The 22,169-nt window shown below is 46.9% G+C and overlaps 1 protein-coding gene across 9 annotated transcripts in view; it reads right to left on the reverse strand.

Annotated features, from left to right (window-relative positions):
• Nucleotides 1-22,169, reverse strand: part of LOC144686458 (collagen alpha-3(VI) chain-like) — a 243,199-nt gene that overhangs the window by 155,886 nt on the left and 65,144 nt on the right. For 8 of the 9 annotated variants that reach the window (XM_078551700.1, XM_078551703.1, XM_078551702.1 and 5 more), the window contains 3 exons: nucleotides 16,469-17,107; nucleotides 8,714-9,307; nucleotides 2,148-2,786 (listed from right to left, as the gene is read on the reverse strand). The exons of the other annotated variant lie outside the window; for it this stretch is intronic. In XM_078551700.1, the coding sequence (XP_078407826.1) occupies nucleotides 2,148-2,786; nucleotides 8,714-9,307; nucleotides 16,469-17,107 (1,872 nt within the window). The remainder of the gene's footprint in view (nucleotides 1-2,147; nucleotides 2,787-8,713; nucleotides 9,308-16,468; nucleotides 17,108-22,169) is intronic. 9 annotated transcript variants of the gene reach the window in all.

Consider the following 22,169-nt stretch of genomic DNA (forward strand, 5'->3'; position numbering starts at 1 on the left):
GCCATGATTGAATGGCAGAGCAGACTCGATGGGCCTATTGGCCTAATTTCTGCTCCTATGTCTTATGGTCTTATGGTGGTCAACCTGTGGAATTCTCTACCGCATAATGCTGTGGAGGCCAGGTCGCTGAGTATGTTCAAGAAAGAAATTGATAAATTTTTGGATTTTAGGGGCATCAAGGGTTATGGAGAGGAAGCAGAAATATGGTGTTGAGATAGAGGATCAGCCATGATCATATTGAATGGTGGAGCAGGCTTGAAGGGCCGAATGGCCTACTCCTGTTCTTATTTTCTATGTTTCTTTGTTTCAAAAATATGTATAAAGCAGTGAAGGCTGTGTATAAGGGTAGGCGTTTTTAAGGTCTAATAAGTGAAAATCCTTCGGCATCTATGCCTGAAGCTGCTGTTTTCAAAGAACTGAAGTTAAGAAAACTCACTTTGAATTCGACTGGTTCAGCGTATTGTGTGTCACCTTGCCTGGGTCTTCTATGTGTCTTATTGTTGCCTTAACAAAACTGTAACTGGGAGTCAGATTAAGTAGGAGATTTAGAAGTTATCATAGTAGCAAGTTGTAGACCTATGTATGTGTTTAAAGTCACTTCTCTTATTAATAAATGTTTAATCTAGTTTTGTATAAGACTATAAGACTTGGTGGTCTTATTACTACTGAATTCAAGGTATGTATCTCGAAATTTATACAAATTGTGGAAGTGTTACCATTGGCTGTGCCATAACAAAAGAAAAGTTGTAAATCTGTGCAAACTTTTCGGCTTGGCGTGAGCATTTGTGATTGCGAATCACCAACAAGGTTTCTGTGATTTCTCTTCCTTTATGCTTGAGTTGAGCAGTCAGCTGTCCTTTGACTGTCAGCTGAATGCCTCCTGGACCACAGAGTCATATGGTTGATGGCTAGAGTATCCCTTGTTTTAACAACTTTTCTGCATCTCACAGAATTGAAGCTCCTGCTCCAGCGTCTAATTTGAAGTTGGTATTGTGTCCATTGACCATAATATCCACACTCCAATAGTTTCCATTTGATCCTGTAATTTCTCCCGAGAATGGCACTTCTGGTTCTTTTTCTTCAACTTGTTGAATGTCTTCAATTTCCTGAATTTTTTTTTTTTGCTGTGGCAAACTGATTTAAAATGGCCTCTCTTCCTACATGAATGGCACTCAATATTTTGTTGTAGCAATCTTCATGCTGATGCAGTCTAATGGCAGCTACCGTGCCCTCTTCTTTGTTTGTACACGATTATGAGGGACATGGGCAGGGTGGATAGGGAGCAGCTGTACCCCTTAGTTGAAGGGTCAGTCACTTGCCTGACCTGAACGGGCGTGAAATAGTGCTCGATGACATCTGGTGAGCGTCCCAACGTCATTGCACACTCACAATATTTTGCTCAGTGGGCTTGCTGACATCTCTCGCCCGCGCACATGCGTATACTTCAACACTCACACTCCTGCCACCTCCACCCCGGCAGCACTGAGGTTATCAGCACACGTTTTACACTGGCCGGCCATTAATTGGTCAGCCAAAATGAAATCATGGTCGGGTCTGCCCACTGAGCCCACCCGACAAGGGAAGAATTCTGCCCTAAGTGTTAGTTTATGCGCTAAGGCAAACTTGCCTAGCATCAAGCAGCAGCAAGAAGCAGGAAGTTGGTACGTAGGGAGATAACTTGCAATTAGCGCTTCCCATGTTGACCTTCATGCAACAGGAACATTGAGTGGGATATTGGATACATAACTGGTGCAAAATGAAGGAGAGTATATACATCTCACCAATTAGTTGTGTCTGACATTCAGATTGATGCAGTTGTTTTTGAAGATGCGTACTAGGGGCACTACAACATAAAATGTGTCCCCATATCCTCAGATAGTTTGTCAAAGAGGATCTGTGAGTTATTGTGAAGGGTCCTGGACTATAACAGCACAGGAATGTGGATTCTAAAATCCAATATTACAGGGAGCATCTGGGGTATCCCGCGCCAAACTACGCAACCAAATCCATGCACCTCCAGTCAGGTATGACATTTCTCACAGGGACTAGAATACTTTTAAATGTCTACAAAAATTGTTTACAAATGTGAAAAAAATGATTAGTATTACTGTAATAGTTGAAGAAACAATAAATGAAAATTCAGGTACCTTCTGTAGGAGGGACAGGTTCCACTTCATGTTTTATTGTTGGTTCTTCAATAATTACTGTTGGAACAGTCAGTGTTGTCAATGGTACCATTATCTGATTCTGTATATCTGACAGAGAGTGGAATTCCTTTGCATTGAAGATTAAACTTGGGTCAATTGCAATCTCTTCTAGCTGTGCTGGGTCTGGATGCTTGACTGCAACAGCAAAGGTCATTACTGCAGCTCGCTTCAATGCATCTGCTGGTGCTTCCACATCATCGCTGGACCTTCCACCAGTAACGAGCACCAAAAACTGAGGAACATTTTCTTTTATTCGGCTTCCTGCAGAACTAGTAAAATAGTATTTAATGGCAAAGTCCAACGCTGAACCAGTGTTGACTGTTGTCCCCCCTCTCAGTCTGAGACTTCTGATATGAGACAGAAGTTCAGCTTCTGATGAATAAGTGTTTAGATAGAACTCAACTTCTGTGTCATCACTGTACTGTGCCAGGCCTACACGCACCTTGTCACTTCCAACGGCCAGGTTCTGAATTATTCTTGTCATAAAATCACGGACAAAAGGTAAATTTGTGTTTCCAATATTGTCTGATCCATCAATAAGGAACACAATGTCTCTCTCACTCATTTCCTTTGGTAGAACTGGAAAAGCAATACACATCAGGTCAGACAACATCCTTAGAAATTAAATTACACCTGATAAACCAATGTAATCAGATTTTAGAAAATTTTCTACATTCTAAAACAAATGGGACTTTAATAAATGATATTTCCCCTGTGTTTCTCTAGCATCCAGAGAAGACCAGCATCAAACAAAATCCACTAATCACAAAGAAAATGTGCTTTAAGTAAGGAAAGATCTAAGAAAAACATACACATCATTTTGAAAAGGAAACCATGACTACTCGTATAGTGGCAGGTGTCTGGAACTGGCAGTTTTCATATCAAATATGAATTAGTCAGAATGATAATTCCTAAGACACCAGAGGGACATTTTTCATACCATCAAACTTGCAATGTCTCAGAACAAAAACAGAATTACCTGGAAAAACTCAGCAGGTCTGGCAGCATCGGTGGAGAAGAAATCAGTTAACGTTTCGAGCCTTCACGACCCTTCGGCAGAACTGAAGCATAGTTAGGAGAAAGGAGAAATATAAGCTGGTTTAAGGTGGGGGGGGCGGGGGGGGGAGAGAGAAGTTGAGGGTGTGGTGATTGTGGAGATAAGCAAGTAGTGATAGGAGCAGATAATCAAAAGATGTCACAGACAAAAGGATCAAAGATGTGTTGAAGGTGGTGATATTTGTCTAAGAAAAGTGCTAATTAAGAATGGAAGACAGGACACTCAAAGTACAGCTCTAGTGGGGGTGGGGTGGAAAGACTAACAAGGTTTTAGTTTTGGATTTAAAAATAATGGAAATAGGTGGGGAAAGAAGAATCTATATAAATTATTGAAAAAAAAAGGGGGAGGGGGGAGAAACGGGGTGGGGATGGGGGGAGGGGGAGTTTAAGATCTAAAGTTGTTGAATTCAATATTCAGCCCGGAAGGCTGTAAAGTGCCTAGTCGGAAGATGAGGTGCTGTTCCGCCAGTTTGCGTTGGGCTTCACTGGAACAATGCAGCAAGCCAAGGACAGACATGTTGGCAAGAGAACAGGGTGGAGTGTTAAAATGGCAAGCGACAGGGAGGTTTGGGTCTTTCTTGCGGACAGACCGCAGGTGTTCTGCAAAACGGTCGCCCAGTTTGCGTTTGGTCTCTCCAATGTAGAGGAGACCGCATTGGGAGCAACGAATGCAGTAGACTAAGTTAGGGGAAATGCAAGTGAAATGCTGCTTCACTTGAAAGGAGTGTTTGGGCCCTTGGACGGTGAGGAGAGAGGAAGTGAAGGGGCAGGTGTTGCATCTTCTGCGTGGGCATGGGGAGGTGCCATAGGTGGGGGTTGAGGAGTAGGGGGTGATGGAGGAGTGGACCAGGGTGTCCCGGAGGGAACGATCCCTACGGAATGCCGTCGGGGGGGTGAAGCCAAGATGTGTTTGGTGGTGGCATCATGCTGGAGTTGGCGGAAATGGCAGAGGATGATCCTTTGAATGCGGAGGCTGGTGGGGTGATAAGTGAGGACAAGGGGGACCCTATCATGTTTCTGGGAAGGAGGAGAAGGCGTGAGGGAGGATGCGCGGGATATGGGCCGGACACGGTTGAGGGCCCTGTCAACGACCGTGGATGGAAAACCTCGGTTAAGGAAGAAGGAGGACATGTCAGAGGAGCTGTTTTTGAAGGTAGCGTCATCAGAACAGATGCGACGGAGGCGAAGGAACTGAGAGAATGGGATGGAGTCTTTACAGGAAGCGGGGTGTGAGGAGCTGTAGTCAAGATAGCTGTGGGAGTCGGTAGGCTTGTAATGGATATTGGTGGACAGTCTATAATCAGAAATTGAGACAGAGAGGTCAAGGAAGGGAAGAGAAGTGTCAGAGATGGACCATGTGAAAATGATGGAGGGGTGGAGATTGGAAGCAAAATTAATAAATTTTTCCAGGACCCGACGAGAGCATGAAGCAGCACCGAAGTAATCATCGATGTACCGGAGAAAGAGTTGTGGGAGGGGGCCAGAGTAGGACTGGAACAAGGAATGTTCCACATACCCCATAAAGAGACAGGCATAGCTGGGGCCCATGCGGGTACCCATAGCCACACCTTTTATTTGGAGGAAGTGAGAGGAGTTAAAGGAGAAATTGTTCAGTGTGAGAACAAGTTCAGCCAGACGGAAGAGAGTAGTGGTGGATGGGGATTGTTCAGGCCTCTGTTCAAGGAAGAAGCTAGGGCCCTCAGACCATCCTGGTGGGGGATGGAGGTGTAGAGGGATTGGACATCCATGGTGAAGAGGAAGCGGTTGGGGCCAGGGAACTGGAAATTGTTGATGTGACGTAAGGTGTCAGAGGAATCACGGATGTAGGTGGGAAGGGACTGGACAAGGGGAGAGAGAAGGGAGTCAAGATAACGAGAAATGAGTTCCGTGGGGCAGGAACAGGCTGACACGATCGGTCTGCCAGGACAGTTCTGTTTGTGGATTTTGGGTAGGAGGTAGAAGCGGGCCGTCCCCTGCTTGTCCCTCCGTCCCCAACCCATCTTCCAATCCCAGCCCCAGCCGCGTATTCACTATACCCCCTGACCTTCCCCTCTCCGATGCTGAATGTTCAGTGCTCAGCAAAGGACTTAGTTTCATACCCTTACACCCTCATCTCAATGAATTTCGGGCTCGGCATGATGCTGAACTCTTCTTCCGCCGTCTTCGTCTCCGTGCTCACTTCTTTGGGCAGGAGTCCTCTCCCCGTTCAACGGATCCTTTTACCCACCTCCAATATTCTCCCTCCACTTGGACCCCTCCCTCTGGATTCTTACCTTCTCTTGATCTTTTCATTGAGAACTGTCGGCGTGACATTAGCCATCTCAATTTCTCTGCTCCTCTCATCCATTCTAATCTGTCTCTCTCTGAACTTACTGCACTCCGTTCTCTCAGGTCCAACCCCAACATTGTCATCAAACCCGCTGACAAGGGTGGTACTGTTTTTGTCTGGCACATTGACCTCTACCTCGCGGAGGCTGAGCGTCAGCTCACAGACACTTTCTCCTACCTCTCCCTGGACCATGACCCCACCACAGAACATCAAGCCATTGTTTCCAGGACTGTCACTGACCTCATCTCCTCTGGAGATCTTCCTCCCACAGCTTCCAACTTGATAGTCGCCCAATCTCGGACGGCCCGCTTCTACCTCCTACCCAAAATCAACAAACAGAACTGTCCTGGCAGACCGATCGTGTCGGCCTGTTCCTGCCCCACGGAACTCATTTCTCGTTATCTTGACTCCCTTCTCTCTCCCCTTGTCCAGTCCCTTCCCACCTACATCCGTGATTCCTCTGACACCTTACGTCACATCAACAATTTCCAGTTCCCTGGCCCCAACCGCTTCCTCTTCACCATGGATGTCCAATCCCTCTACACCTCCATCCCCCACCAGGATGGTCTGAGGGCCCTTAGCTTCTTCCTTGAACAGAGGCCCGAACAATCCCCATCCACCACTACTCTCCTCCGTCTGGCTGAACTTGTTCTCACACTGAACAATTTCTCCTTTAACTCCTCTCACTTCCTCCAAATAAAAGGTGTGGCTATGGGTACCCGCATGGGCCCCAGCTATGCCTGTCTCTTTATGGGGTATGTGGAACATTCCTTGTTCCAGTCCTACTCTGGCCCCCTCCCACAACTCTTTCTCCGGTACATCGATGATTACTTCGGTGCTGCTTCATGCTCTCGTCGGGACCTGGAAAAATTTATTAATTTTGCTTCCAATCTCCACCCCTCCATCATCTTCACATGGTCCATCTCTGACACTTCTCTTCCCTTCCTTGACCTCTCTGTCTCAATTTCTGATTATAGACTGTCCACCAATATCCATTACAAGCCTACCGACTCCCACAGCTACCTCGACTACAGCTCCTCACACCCCGCTTCCTGTAAAGACTCCATCCCATTCTCTCAGTTCCTTCGCCTCCGTCGCATCTGTTCTGATGACGCTACCTTCAAAAACAGCTCCTCTGACATGTCCTCCTTCTTCCTTAACTGAGGTTTTCCATCCACGGTCGTTGACAGGGCCCTCAACCGTGTCCGGCCCATATCCCGCGCATCCTCCCTCACGCCTTCTCCTCCTTCCCAGAAACATGATAGGGTCCCCCTTGTCCTCACTTATCACCCCACCAGCCTCCGCATTCAAAGGATCATCCTCCGCCATTTCAGCCAACTCCAGCATGATGCTACCACCAAACACATCTTCCCTTCACCTCCCCTGACGGCATTCCGTAGGGATCGTTCCCTCCGGGACACCCTGGTCCACTCCTCCATCACCCCCTACTCCTCAACCCCCACCTATGGCACCTCCCCATGCCCACGCAGAAGATGCAACACCTGCCCCTTCACTTCCTCTCTCCTCACCGTCCAAGGGCCCAAACACTCCTTTCAAGTGAAGCAGCATTTCACTTGCATTTCCCCTAACTTAGTCTACTGCATTCGTTGCTCCCAATGCGGTCTACTCTACACTGGAGAGACCAAACGCAAACTGGGCGACCGTTTTGCAGAACACCTGCGGTCTGTCCGCAAGAAAGACCCAAACCTCCCTGTCGCTTGCCATTTTAACACTCCACCCTGTTCTCTTGCCAACATGTCTGTCCTTGGCTTGCTGCATTGTTCCAGTGAAGCCCAATGCAGACTGGAGGAACAACACCTCATCTTCCGATTAGGCACTTTACAGCCTTCCGGGCTGAATATTGAATTCAACAACTTTAGATCTTAAACTCCCCCTCCCCCCATCCCCACCCCGTTTCTCCCCCCTCCCCTTTTTTTTTTCAATAATTTATATAGATTCTTCTTTCCCCACCTATTTCTATTATTTTTAAATCCAAAACTAAAACCTTGTTAGTCTTTCCACCCCACCCCCACTAGAGCTGTACTTTGAGTGTCCTGTCTTCCATTCTTAATTAGCACTTTTCTTAGACAAATATCACCACCTTCAACACATCTTTGATCCTTTTGTCTGTGACATCTTTTGATTATCTGCTCCTATCACTACTTGCTTATCTCCACAATCACCACACCCTCAACTTCTCTCTCCCCCCCCCGCCCCCCCCACCTTAAACCAGCTTATATTTCTCCTTTCTCCTAACTATGCTTCAGTTCTGCCGAAGGGTCGTGAAGGCTCGAAACGTTAACTGATTTCTTCTCCACCGATGCTGCCAGACCTGCTGAGTTTTTCCAGGTAATTCTGTTTTTGTTTTGGATTTCCAGCATCCGCAGTAGCTTTTAGCTTTTTGTTTTTATTATTGCAATGTCTCAGGTTTAACTATCCCTGATTTTTCCATTTCAATGAAAAATTTAATCTTAGGAAAATGGCAATGGTTGGTAATGGACAGGAGAGGCAGCAGGAAGGTGGGGAAGAATGTTTTTACGCAGCGAGTGGTAATGACCTTAAACAGGCTAATGGAAGTGGAGGCAACCAAGAATTTGAAAAGGAAATTGCATAGACACTTGAAGAAAATAAACTTGCAGGGCTGTGGGGATAGGGCAGAGGAATGAGATCGACTGGATTGTTCAACAGAGAACCGGCATAGACTTGATGGGCCAAATGGACTCCTTCTATGCCCTAACTGCCTCTATGACTTTGTAATGGTGAGAATGAGTTTAAAAACAGTTGTTGAAACAAGGACAGAGCTAAATCGCTACATCTTCCCCCTATGCTTTAAAAGGCAGGGGTTACACATATCTCCGGCACTCATTTCTATCAGAATCAGCTAAATTATACCATGCGAGGACTATATTGTGCACTACTGGTTTAATGTACTAACACTGGCAGTGGGTATGAAATATGTCTTTACAATTCAGTCAGTGAAATAACTTGGTGATAAAATGTACAGATTGTTGTAACGTCAGTCTTGGTGAGGTTACTCCTACAATGCCGAAGATGTTCTTTTATTTTCACCCACATAACTTTGAGTAAGGTAAACCAATGATAGCTTGTCAAACAATTTTACCTTCAGTAAGATGAATTGGTTCTTCAATTACAAACACTGCTCTAACTTTAGAGAGCAGTTCTTGTTGAATAGTTTGCAATTCCTTGAAATCTCCCAGTTTCAAAACAGAATCAGGATTAGACACTATCTGTTGTAGCTCCGACATGTCTGCACTCTTGGCCCCGATAGCAATGGGCACTATACCAGCCTGTTTCACTGCATCTGCTGCCTGTCCAACATCATCTCCGGATTTCCCAGCAGTGATAAGCACCAGGATTTGTGAAGCTCCAGCATCGCCCCTGCCCCCTGCAGATGGAGTGAAGACATTCCTTGTGACATAGTCCAGTGCAGCACCAGTGTTGAGGGGTCTTCCTGTTTTCAGTCTCAGCTTTTTTATTGCATCCAAAATCTCATCTTTAGTTGAATGACTATTGAGACCAAATTCAAGTCTTGGGTTTGAACTGTATTGTACCACAGCAACTTGATCTTTGTCAGGTCCAATATCGAGCTCCTGGATTACTTTGTTAAGAAACTCACGGACTTGAAGAAACGATCTTCCCATTCCAGGAGAACCATCAATTAGGAAAATAATATCTCTCTTCCTCGATGTAGAAACTGAACAAAACATAAATGTGAAAATGTTAACACTAAATTTATTAGAAATCTTATACTGAATGTAGAAATTTGTCAAATGTTATTTCAATTTTTGGTTCCCCATTCCTTTTCTGTTTCAACTATAATGTATTACATTACAACACTATTTATCAGAACAGCTATACTGATGCTACTATGTGAAATTGCCAAATATTGTGTCACTAGAGGCAATGTTGCACTCTGGACCCATGCTTAATAAGAAATGGACTGAAAATGTTCAGTCCCATTTCACAGAGAACCTTTCTAGCCAACAGACAGGGTGACTTTTCTTCCATTTGTCTCAGCTGGAGTTGCTAACTATCCTTAATAAATATCTAGAAATATTTCCTTCACAAACTTCCCCTGGCTTTATAACATAAATTCCTTTCTCAACACCTCAACTATACCATCTGCTTATGTGAGGCTATTTCTTCCATTACCTGTTCATTATCTTCTCGATTTACTTGATGTACTGGCTCAAAGCCAGCTGCTTTGAGCTCCACCTGCGTTGCAGCTTGCCTCAGTAATTCCACACAGCATTCCCCCCAGCCCTCCGCTATCCCTGGGCCTCAGAGACCCTGTTGGCCCGACCACTTTGCTGGTATCCACAGCCTGTCATGGTCTTCCCTCTCCTCTTCCTATCACTCATGTCCACCCTGCTGCTGTGACTATTCCACCGTTATTTCCAGGTCCTAGCTACCCTGTTTGTCTTTGAAGTTTCTTCTGCATTTCTGTCCAACCAACCTAAAAAACTTTATCCATCTGACTGTCCACGGCCCAGTTTCTTTTCACTGATTGTGGTATAGAGACATAGTTCACACCATTAAAGAGATTGAGGATGTGGATGCAGATGTTATGCCAGCTGCAGTAAGATGGGAAATATTCAGGCAAGAAATAGAGATATGGAGAAATGCATGAGAACAAAAAATGAGGCAAGGTGGCTGGAAGATAGCAAACAATTGGAGCACTGAGATGGAGAAATGACAGGGAGACGGTTTGGAAAGAGACTGGGAGAGACAGGCAGAGAAGGAGGATCATACGGCAGCAGATATGAGACAGACATAGCTCTCAGAGATACGTGGTAGAAAGAGACATCAACAAGTCAGAGAAATTAGATGAGAGAAATGAGATGGCAAAGGCAGACAGATAGGGAGGACAGAATGAGAGATAAAGGGTGGAATTTTCCATGCCCACTGGCATCGGGCGTGTTCGGTAGCATGAGCGGACAGTATGGTGCGAAGGCCAGAAATGGATTTCACGATGTTGTGAAACCAGTTTGCGATCGTCCATTCAGCCCATGGCAGGCCACATTCCCCGCCATCAGACATCAGGAACATCATTGTAATACGTTTGCATATCATTATAAGGCCAGCCCACCGGAATCATCTGCCCACGATTGCATGATTGCACACCAGTGCAGAACACATCTTGACAAGTGTGACGTGCAGAAGTCGGGACTTACCACCAGGACCTTACTCACATTGCGGACATCCGAGAAGCAGAAGATGCTAGAGCCCGACAGCAACGGCACACTGGAGGGACGTCCAGGGAATGCTGGGTGGATTCTCATGGACATGACTCTGCTGCTAAGCAGCCCATGGAAGTTGGAAAGTCATCATTGAGTGTCTGCTAACAATGGGTGATGGTCGAGGGGGTGGAGAGGAAGGTCTAGCTGTGCTTGGGGAAGGAAGGTGGAAGGTCTGGGATTGCTTGGGAGAAGAAAAGGTGTCAGGATGGGGTGAGGTTGGGAGCAGGGGAATGAAGGTATCAGGATGGGTGAGGTTGGGAGGAGGGGATGAAGGTATTGGTGGGGAGGTTGGGGGTGGGGAGGGAGTACAGGGGGGAAGGAGAGGATAACAGGGGAGAAGATGACAACTGGGGAGGTAGGCGTATGGGGAGAGTGGTGGAAGGTGTAAGGGAAGGAGTTTAGAGGGGGGATGGAGTGCGGGCGGAGGGAAGAGGGCAGAGAGGGGAGGAAATATGGGGCAAGGAAGGAATCAGGAAGGGGGAAGGACTAAGGTGGAGGAAGAAGTAAGGCTGGAGGAAAGACACAGGAGGGGGAAGGACTAAGCAAGAGTGGATTCCAGGGGAGCGGTGGGGCAGGACCAAGGGGAGATAAGTTCGGGGGTGGGGGAGGGGTTCCAAGGGATGAAGGGATTCTAAAGGGGGAAGGGGTCCAGAGGGGGTGATATCCAGGTGAATGTGCAAGGGAGGACTCCGATGAGTCCATGACTCCCTCATGGGGAGCAAACTGAGAGTGGGCATGGAACGAGGGAACGGTGAGAATGACTGAGGGAAGAGTGAGGCAGTAGGGTGGGAGGGTGAGGGTTCGAAGGTAAGGCGATGGCAGTTGGTGGGGACTCGGAGACAGACATGGACTCTGGGGGTGGGAAGGAGGAGGTTGAGGAGGTGAATGTGGATGAGGGTGGGATTTTCGGGAAGGAAGGGAACATGCCTAGACATCCCTGAAAGAAAAGGGCTATGCCTGGTGAGTCATGGATGGGGGGTGAAGGTGATGCCAGGGGAGTCAACAGTGATGGGGGAAAGGAAATCGGCAATGGGAAAAGACAGGGAGGGCATGAGAAACCGAATCAAGACCATGCTGTCTAAATCAAAAGTGAAACAACTGTCATGGTGGGTGAGATCAGGTGCTGCATGGGAGTGTGATCATTGGGTGAGCAGAGATGCAGATCAGCTCAGATGGACAACTGAAACCCAGCAAGCAGTATTCAAAATGCTCAGGATATTGAGGGGTGTGTGATATGTAAAGGGTCTGCGTACGTGGGAGAGTGCTTGCACAAGGCTCCGAAAGGCACCGCCACACACACACTTCTCCCTCTAGAATCACTCGTTGGCCAGCTGCTCCCTCTGCAGTGGCAGAGGGCGAGGTTGAGGGGCTCACAGGCAAAGGGGACTCGGAGAGAGAGGACAGCCTCTGAGATTCCTGAGTGGATGACCCAGGGGTGTCCAGCTGCTGCTCCTCCTCCTTTCGGCTGCCCAGGGACCTTGATCTGACTCCTTGAGGGAAAGAAAGGCTCAAGAGACATCAAGGTGCCCCACTTCCCTCTCACGTTGCCACTGCAGGAACTCACCCATGGCGACCGCGATGGAGTGCAGGCCTGCACACATCTCTGCGCTCTGCTGGACCAGGGTCTCCATGGCATCTGCCGTCTTCCCTATGGAGACCTCCATACACGCACATGTGGGCACCACTCCATCAGAGAGCAGGCTGACGCCCTCTTCTGGCTTGCATGCCACTCTGTTGAGGGCCTCCAGCAGCTCTGCGTGATGTTCCCACGCTTTCTGCTGACTCTCTAGGATGAGTTGGAAGGCCACATCCAGAGGCTCATCATCTGATGCAAACCTCACAGATGCCTCTTCCCCAGCAGTCCTCCGAGAGTCAGGGAGCTCAGCCGAAGCTGCCTTCTCCTGCTGCGTACATGTGTCCATGCGGTCACCACTGGATTGTGAACCTGATCCTGCTCTAGATCTAGGTCCCACTGAGGTGTGTGTCTCTGAGCTGGTGCAGGGTGAGGGTAAGCGCTGTGACGGGTCTTCCAGGCCGCTTATTTTCAGCTCTTCAATGGAGGAGGTGCCCTCTTGGCCAGAGATGAGGACCTAGATGGAACTGAGGGACTGGCTGGCTAAGGGTGTTGGTCACTTGGCAGAGCTCCCTGTGAACCAAAGTAGAGATATTAGTGCATGGCAGCAGAGTCAAACGCAAGAGAGAGAGCACTCATGTGCATTGAAAGAGGGATGATGTGGTGCAGAATCCTCATGAAGGTGTTCACCGCCGACCTCACCATCACCGCAGACATGGTCCATGTCCTCACCAGTTAGCAAGATGGCACACTCCTCAAAGTGAGTGAGGGGCCTAATGTGGGCCACTCCACCGCCGCCACCCACCCCCCCCCCCCCCCCTCCTCCCCCTGGTCTGGGGCCTTGATGTGAGCAGGCTTCTCCTGTGTGGAAACAGATGGAGAGAGTGTGAGTAGGACACATGGCACTGCATGGAATGTTTGTGCAGTGAGCGAAGCTGTGGACAGGATAAGGAAACGAGCTCGAGAGGGTATGAGCCTGATGGAGATGGGAAGATGTGTGTGAGCGTTAGTGGTGTTGTCCTTTGAGGTGCGAGATCCCTGTGGATGGTGTGATGAGTTTGTGAGTGTGTGAGTTAAGAGTGATGAAATGAGTGAGTTCCCTTGGCGGAACGGAAGAGACCATTCATCCTTTAGTGGCACTGAGTGGCTGTCCTCTTTGGCAGGGGATTGGCACTAACCACTGCTGCCACCGCCTCCCATGCCGGATTATCACGGCGAGCCTCCACTGCGTTCAAAAGGTGCTCAAGGGACGCGTCACTGAAGAAGGGGGCTGCAGTCTTTTTGTCTTTCTTTCATCCTGTCTTCCATGTGGCACTCCTGGGCTGGAAGTACTGAGAGGTGTGTATGTGGCTGCACTTTAAATGTGGCGGCCGGCATGATGAAGCAGCATGTTGATGGTGTGGCAGGCGAATGAGAGCCCGCCCGCAATGGAACAGTGTTTTTTCCAGGAATGCATAATTAATGAGGCAGGTTTGGGATGCTATGGCGTGAAAAGCCGCCATTGCAGCCGGCGGGTAAAATTACCCACCTACCACACTTAATGCGAATCTGGGACGACTTCATCCAAAGAGCAGGAAAACAAGATTCATCACGAGTAATGCTAGTATTACTAAGAAACAGACTAACATTTGATGATAAATTTCTTTCTTTGTTTCTTTTCTGGGCTTCTCACACCAGCCACCGCCTTTCCTAATGTTTGCTGGCCCCTGTCCTCATCAACTTACATCCCTTAAGTGTAGTTTTGATACAATAGTCACACTCTTATCTCTGTCAGAATGCTGGGAGTTCTAGACCCACTCCAAAACTTGAGTATACAATCTTTCAGTTGAGACTATAAATGAGTCTATCTGTCCTCTCAGGATGTAAAAGAGCCCATGGTGCTATTTGAAAAATAGTAGGGGAGATTTTCATTCTGGCCAGCATTTATCCTTCAACTAACATTAGGAAAAACAGATCATCTTGATAATCGCCTTCCTGCTGTTTGGAGACCCTGCTGTGCGTGTGCAAATTGGCTGCTGTGTTTCCCCACATTATAAGTGAATACACTTCAAAGTAGTTCAATGTCTATGAAGCACTTTAGAACACTCAAGAGAATGTGTAAAGCACTATCATTGATTCAACTTTTTTTTCTGTCTCATTGAATTGAATTTAATATCCATTACCTCATTTACAGTTCCCTCCTCATCCTCATTCCACTTTATGTCTACAAGCTTAGCTACTCCTACATTCTAACACTTTGGTCTCAAACTCTAGCTTCTAGTGCATCCCTTGTGCACCATTGATGACAGAGGTTTCAGCCAATTCTCTATGGAAATCCATCCCTAAGTCATTCTACCTTGTTTCTCCTCTTACACCTTTTAAAAACCTGTTCAAAACCTATGTGTTCAACTATTCTTTAAGTCATGGTACTTTGCTCTTTTGGTTGTGCTCTCATACGATCGCAACCTTCCTGTAATGTGAAGACCAGGACTGTATGCAGTAATCCAACTGTGACATAACTTTTTTTTTACACTTCCAGGATAACCTCCCTGCCCTTATATCCTATGCCTCATCTAATAAAGGCAAGTATCTCGTATGCCTTTGTAACCATCCTATCTACTCATTTTCAGGGATCTATGGTCATACACTCCAGGATCCTCTGTTCCTTTACATTTCTCAGAATCCTAAAATTTATTATGTTTTTCCTTGCAATATTAGCTTTCCCCAAATGCATTACCTCACACTTCTCTGGACCGAACTCTATTTGCCACTGTTCGGCCCACATGGCTAGTCCATTGATACCTTCCTGAGGTTTACAGCTTTCCTCTTCATTATCAACAACGTGGTCAATTTTTGTATCATCTGCAAATTCTTAATCATACTCCCTACATTTAAGTGTAATTAAAAACATGAAAACAAAGGGATCCGATACAAAGTCTTGTAGATCCCCACTGGAAAGAATCTTCCAGTCAAAAAACTCCTAAAACTCACAAAGACATCCATCGACCATTATTATTCTTTGCTTCTAGCCCCTGAGCCAAATTTGGATCCAACTTGTCACTTGTCCTTGGATCCCATGGGCTTTTACTTTTCTGGCCAATCTGCCATGTGGGGCCTTGTCAAATAAGCCTTGCTAAAATCCATGTCGACAACAACAAATGCACTATCCACATTGACCCTTCTTGTTACCTCCTCCAAAATTTAATCAAGTTAGTCAGACACAAGTTTCCATTAAAAAATCCATGTTGAGTGTATTTGATTAATCCGTGCCTTTTTAATTGACAATTAATCCTTTCCCTCAGAATTTTTCCCAATAATTTGCCCATCATTCAGATTAGGCTGACCGGCCTGCAATCACTCAGCCTATCTCTTTCTCCCTCTACAAACAATGGTATGTTATCAGACCTCCAGTCCTCTGGTGCCACACCGATAGCCAGAGGAAATTGGAAAATGCTGGTCAGAGCCTCAGCTATTTCCTACCTTGTTTCTTTTAACAACGCAGAAATCTATCATTTGGACCTGGTGATATATCTACTTTCCTCTCTCACTATGTTAATCCCATCCAACGTTTCACACTGCTCCACCTTAACTACAATTTCTGCTCTTTTTCTGTTCTGAAGCACCTTAAGGCAGCTCCTACCTTAAAGATACTCCTTAAATAGAAATTGTTCTCATTGATGATAACGATGATGCGATTTGGCACACAATGTTCACAGTCAGTCCAATAATGTACAAAATCAGATAAATAAAATCTGTGTCAACCCTATAACACCTTTTGGCACATCCCCTACCTGTTGTTTCCTGGACTTTCTACCATTAGTCTTGGTCTTCCCTATCATACAATCCTGAGGTTCTCACTCTCCGACAGAACTAGCTATCTTGCCTGATAGTCCTTCCAATCTCGGTTTCAATCTTGGTTTATGTCACAGACTTGGAGATGCCTTAGTAATAATCAAAAGTCTTTTTGGTGGATGGCAATAAAATATCAGGCAGGAGAATATATTTAAGTATATGTATACCATGACTAATGCAATAAGATTCAAATTAACCACAATTCAAATACCTTTGGTACTGGTAACCAGTGGCCCATCGATAGGAACTGTTGCCTCTTCAATAGGTACCGATTGAACACGCAGCCTTTGTAATGATGTCATTACCTGTTGCTGTAGGTTCGATAGAGAGTAGAAATGCCTTACATTGAAGGCCAAACTGGGTTCAAATGCCATCTCTTTTAGTTGTGCTGGATCTGCATTCCTGGCTCCAATAGTAAAGGTTATTATAGCAGCCTGCTTCAGTGCAACAGCAGATGCTTTGATATCATCTCCAGACCTCCCACCAGTGATGAGCACTAAAATCTGGGGAACACCTTCCTCCCTTCTGCTGCCTGCAGATCTGGTGAAGTGGTGTCTGAGGACAAAGTCCAATGCTTTGCCAGTGTTAAGCGTTGTGCCACCTTTAAATCTGAGCAGTCTCAGGAGAGTCAGAAGTTCATCCTTTCTCGAGTTGGTGTTTAGATAAAACTCAGTTTCTGCAATATCACTGTACAGTACCAACCCAACTCGCACTCTGTCACTTCCAATATCGAGGTTCTCAATTATTTTTATGATAAAGTCACGGACAGGTGGTAGATTTGAATTTCCAATATAATCTGATTCATCAATCAGGAACACAATATCTCTCTTGTTCATGGCTTCAGGTGTAACTAGAAAAAATGCACATACAAATACATACTAGGTTATATAAAACTCATGGAAGTTGTATTAAATCAGAAAAATTGCCACTTCCACCGGTGGTCTGTTTCAATGATAAGAATATATGTTGACTCAATTCAATAAAATGGGCTTCCCACTACACTACCATCCTGTTCCTCCTGAGCTGGTGCCGAACGCATGATATGCCTCACTCTTTAAGCTATTAGGAACAGGAAAAGGCCATTCAGACCTTCAAATCCATTCTGCCATTCCATTAGGAACACTAACCTGCCGTTAATCCGTATCCTTTGATACCCTTGTTAAACTGTCAACCTCCGTTTGAAAATGTTAATTCACACAGCATCCATTGACATTTACGGAGACAACTCCAGATTTCTAGAGCACTATGTATAATTTTACTTCTGAATATTCTAGGTCTAATTTTAAAATTGTGCCTCATGTTCTGGACTCTCAAGCAGTGATACTAGCTTCTCTACATTTCTTGTCTGAAACCTTATTACATGCCTTCTGCAAATCCAGAAATCTCAATATTCAGCAGTGTGAACTACCATAGAAGCTATCAGTTTTGGCAATGGAAGCTCCATCATGGTGGGTGCCACTGTGTTGCTAATATTGGACAGAATAATCTCCATGTTTTATACAAAGCCATAAAACAAGTTGGAGCTGGACTTGTTCACACACTGCAACATTGTGTGCAAGGTTTCTGGCAGGCAGCCAAATGCACCTAGAATTTCTTGGTAGAAAGTCTGGTCTATTATGTGTTAAGATCAGTTCAGCTTTTTGTTACGCTGAAAAGCCCTCAAAGTTATTAAATATCAAGGCCTAAATTTTCTCGGAGTCATAGAAGCTCCACGACTTATCCAAAATGGTGCTGGGAATGCAGATCTAGAAGTCCAGCCCCCGTTTCCGACTTTCACCGGTAGGGAAACAGGGGCAGGATGTAACTCTCGCCTGGCAGAAACCCAAACTCAGCAGGGCCGTTTGAACTCATTACGAAACAGCCTGCCTTTATCTGTCAGTTGAAAAAAATCTGTGCTTGCAGCTTCAATAGCCATCTGTTGAAATAACTGTAAGTACTATCATTAAAGCATTATTATTGTTTGACTGTTTCCACAACTTATCATTATCACAAATGGGAGCTTTAAGTTCATAGTTTGATTATGAGGAGGTTATTAAAGGATTAGCTGTCTTTTATGTGGGGTTATGGATGCAACTGTTTATTTTTTAAGGCATTAAGTACTTGAGGGAATTTATATATATTGAATGGGCTTTCATGAATGAGAGTGTTGTTTTATATAATGAATATATATAGTATTAAATACTTAGAACTTTATTTCATCTCAGCATGGCTCTTTAGGTCTGCCCATGATGGATAATGTGTGAGTTAGCTTGGAGGATATAAGGGCAAAGGGGGTATTTGTGGGGGCATGAGTTGGCACTAAGCTGGCATAGGGTCTATAAGTATCCATGGGGATGGGCAAAGGGAATGAGTCAGTATGTAAGGGCATGGGGAGTGAGTAGAGGTGAGGAGTCAGGCCTAGAGAGCTCACTGAGGTGGGCTGTTTAAAAGGCCCACCTCGACACAGCAGCAGCCCATGTGGTTGCCACCAATGTGCACCTGAGGGTGGTGGGTCCGACTCTGTCCCACACCTGCTCCCATTGGCAGTGGACATGTTTAGTGGCGTGAGCGGACAATATAGTGTGAAGGCCAAAAATCAGTTTCACGACATCGTGAAACAAATTTTCAATCGTCCGCTCTGCCCATCAATGGCGGGCTGTGGTTCCCATCGTCGGACATCGGGGACTTCATTGTAATACATCTGCATTCCACTATAAGCCCTGCTCACCGGAATCATCCCCCTATGCTGGATCATCCGAGTACGTCAGCATGATTGCACGCCGACTTGTTTCAGCATATACGAGGCATGCACCTGTCAAGCTACACTTCGAGGGGAACTCAGAGGTGACTGCACAGTAACAATGCACAGCGCTCGTGAGGGTCGCCTATTGGACTTCAAGGAAGAAGCGCTGCGCATTCGGGCAGGGGTACAGGCAAGTCGCTTTTTTCCCGTTGGCTGACAGTGCGGTGTTGGGGCAAGATGCTGGGATAAGGGCTTCCTTGCGGTTGAGGTGACTTGGGGAGCCAAGGGCTGCATTGTGTTTGAGGCAGCTTGGTGAGGACAGAGCAGCAAGGGCTCCCCTGTGGTTGAGGGGTCTTGGGGGAGACAACAAGGGCTGCCCTCTGATTGAGGCGACTTGGGGAAGGGGGCAAGGGCTGCACTGCGGTTGATGGTAGTGCACAAGCATATGCAGGGTGGAGGGGGGAGGAAAGTGGCCACGCATTAGGGAAACTTTGTATAAAGTGACCATTCCCCTGCAGCTGAGACAGTTCAGACACAGCCACATTGACAAGCTTTGGGTCAGGCCTCTAGCTTATCTGCCCACTCAAGTAGCGCAGAGGCATGAAAGTGCCACCAACTGCTCCAAAGCTTTTCACCCCTGGGGCACAGACTGCAAACTAATGAGCATTTTAGTAGACTGCAGAGCAGTTGGCTGACTAGGCACGTTGTACAATCTCCTTGCTATAGCTGGCCATGGAGCAGTCACTGGTGGAGCGCTCACAACACCTCGCAATGTCATCTTTCCAGTTTGGGCCAGTCTCCCCCATGTTTCAAGCTAACAGCACAGCCTTGCAGTGTAGGTTAGGAGAATGCCTGCACCTGAGCTGAGAGTACAGCATGCAGTCCAATGGAGCAAAGCTGCCACCAATCGGTCAGGTGCAGTGGGGCAGAGGAGGGTGGGGTCTTGGGCAGCCATGCAGAACACCAAACTCTGGCCATCCAAGGGTGGCCAGCACTCTCCAGGATGCGTTAAGGAGCCTTCAGACTTAATCAAGAGAGGTTCTTAGAGCACCCAAGCTAACCCACACATGTCTCTCTTTCATCCTGCAGGAAGAGGACATCAGCAGCTGGAAGTCTGGTGACTAACTGAGTGCCTCATAGCTTACGGAGAGCAGAGACAAAGGAGAAGAGAGTGATGGAGGCACCTGGCTGGGCAGAGGGAGGATCAGCACCCTCAGGAAAGGACTGCGAGGGCTCCCACACACTCCACTGAAGAGCCACAGTGAGCTGTCGCTGGTCAGCGCCTACCTTGACCCAGGATCTATAGATGCCTGCCTTTCATTCCTGCAAATGACCAAGAACCAGTGTAGCGAAAGACTGTACATGTCTCGGGAACTGGTTGGTCACATGTTCCACCTGCTACAGGATTTGGCGCCATGGGGACATAGATGCTATCCACTGCCCATGGCCATGAAAGTGACTGCGGCGCTCAACATTTTACGCCAGGGCTCCACATGTAACCTCTGTGGAGTATCGTAAGCCTCCACCCACAAATGCATCCATGAGGTCATGGACGCCATCTTTGCAAATGTACACAACTCTGCATTTTGCCCAGGATCAGGAAAGCCAGGATGCAAGAGCACTGGTATTTTGGTATTTGCCCAGATCTCAAGTTTCGCACAGGTGCAGGGTGCTATCTCCGTCGCAACAAGTGGTCAACTATGTCAACCGCAAGGCCTTCCACTCACTGAATGTTCAGCTGGTGTGCGACTACCACAAACCTTCAGGTCTGCGCATGGTTCTCAGGGAGTGTCCCCGACTCCTACATTCTCAGTCAGTCTCAAATCCCTGAAGTCTTCCAGGGTTCACAGAGGCTGCAGGGATGGCTCCTCGGTGATAAGGGCTACCCGCAGAGGATGTGGCTGATGACACCCGTGCAGCGGCCTCAGACTGCAGCAGAGCGAAGGCGCAATGATGCTTATGCTACAACTCGCACCTTGGTGGAGCAAACTATCAGGATGCTGAAAATGAGGTTCCTGTGCCTGGACTGGTGTGGTGGATCCCTGCAATATAGCCCACAGAGGTTGTCAAACATCGTCGACACCTGCTGTGCCCTTCACAACCTGGGGCTGCAATGGTGAGAGGAGCTGGCCGAGGAGATGGAGGAGCTGGATGTCTCCTCCTCCAAGGAGGACATTGACGGGGATGAGGGTGAGGAGGTCCTCGAAAGCGAGGATGACAGCAATGAAGCTCTCACACTGGCCAGACAAGGCAGCATGCTTGGGAGGCCCTCGTGGCTGCTAGATATGTGGAGGATGATGACGACATGCAGTGAGGAGACACCATAGACCCTCACATTGCATCTATGAATATTTGACTGCAGTCTGGCCTGTTTCCCGGGAATGTGTGATTAATGAGGTGGGATAGGATTGATACAGCGTGAAAAGCTGCCATTGCAGCTGGAGGTTAAAACTACGTTTTACCTGTGCGCTACCGCACTTAGTGCAAATCTGGGATGATTCCACTGAATGTTTGAAGTCTGTGATCTTTTATCAGACCTGGAAGGTGTTAGAAATTAACAGTGTAATGTATTATTTGTGTACATTATTCACAAATTACCTGTAAGACAATATCTCTTTAATATTATAAAACTTGCCAGTGACACTTAGCTATGTGCCCCGGTGACAAAGCATTGGCAGATTGATTACTTTCAAGAGAAACACAGAGGAGAAATATCTTGGAGGGGTCCTGATGGGCACAGGGTGTTCAACCAAGAGGTATGCCCCTCCACCCCACCCCTGGCCCGATCCAGGTTTCCCTGGCGCTCTGGAAACTTGGCACTGGCCTCCCACTCAATTGGCCCACGGGCGAGCGGGCTGCCTGACGACAGGTAAAATGCCCACTGGGCAGGCAGAGGTGGTAGGCAATGGGCACAGTGCCACTGCCATGGCACCGAAGTTTAGCCCCACCACCCCCATGTTTGCCAGCCCACGCCTGGGGCTGTATAAAATTCCAGCTTATGTATATTTACTAACATGGGTTCTATTCCATTTAAACACTCGAGAGAAAGTCCTTCATAAATACATTATTCCTTGCAAAAGAGAACCAACATTTCAGAATATTCATCCATTTTCATAACTTCATTCATGCCTGACCTACACAACAAGCCCTTCCAGCTTTAGCCCACTCCAGCAACAGAGAACCTGAGTAT

Source organism: Cetorhinus maximus, chromosome 11 (genome assembly GCF_964194155.1).
Source record: "Cetorhinus maximus chromosome 11, sCetMax3.hap1.1, whole genome shotgun sequence".
NCBI classification, from domain to species: Eukaryota; Metazoa; Chordata; class Chondrichthyes; order Lamniformes; family Cetorhinidae; genus Cetorhinus; species Cetorhinus maximus.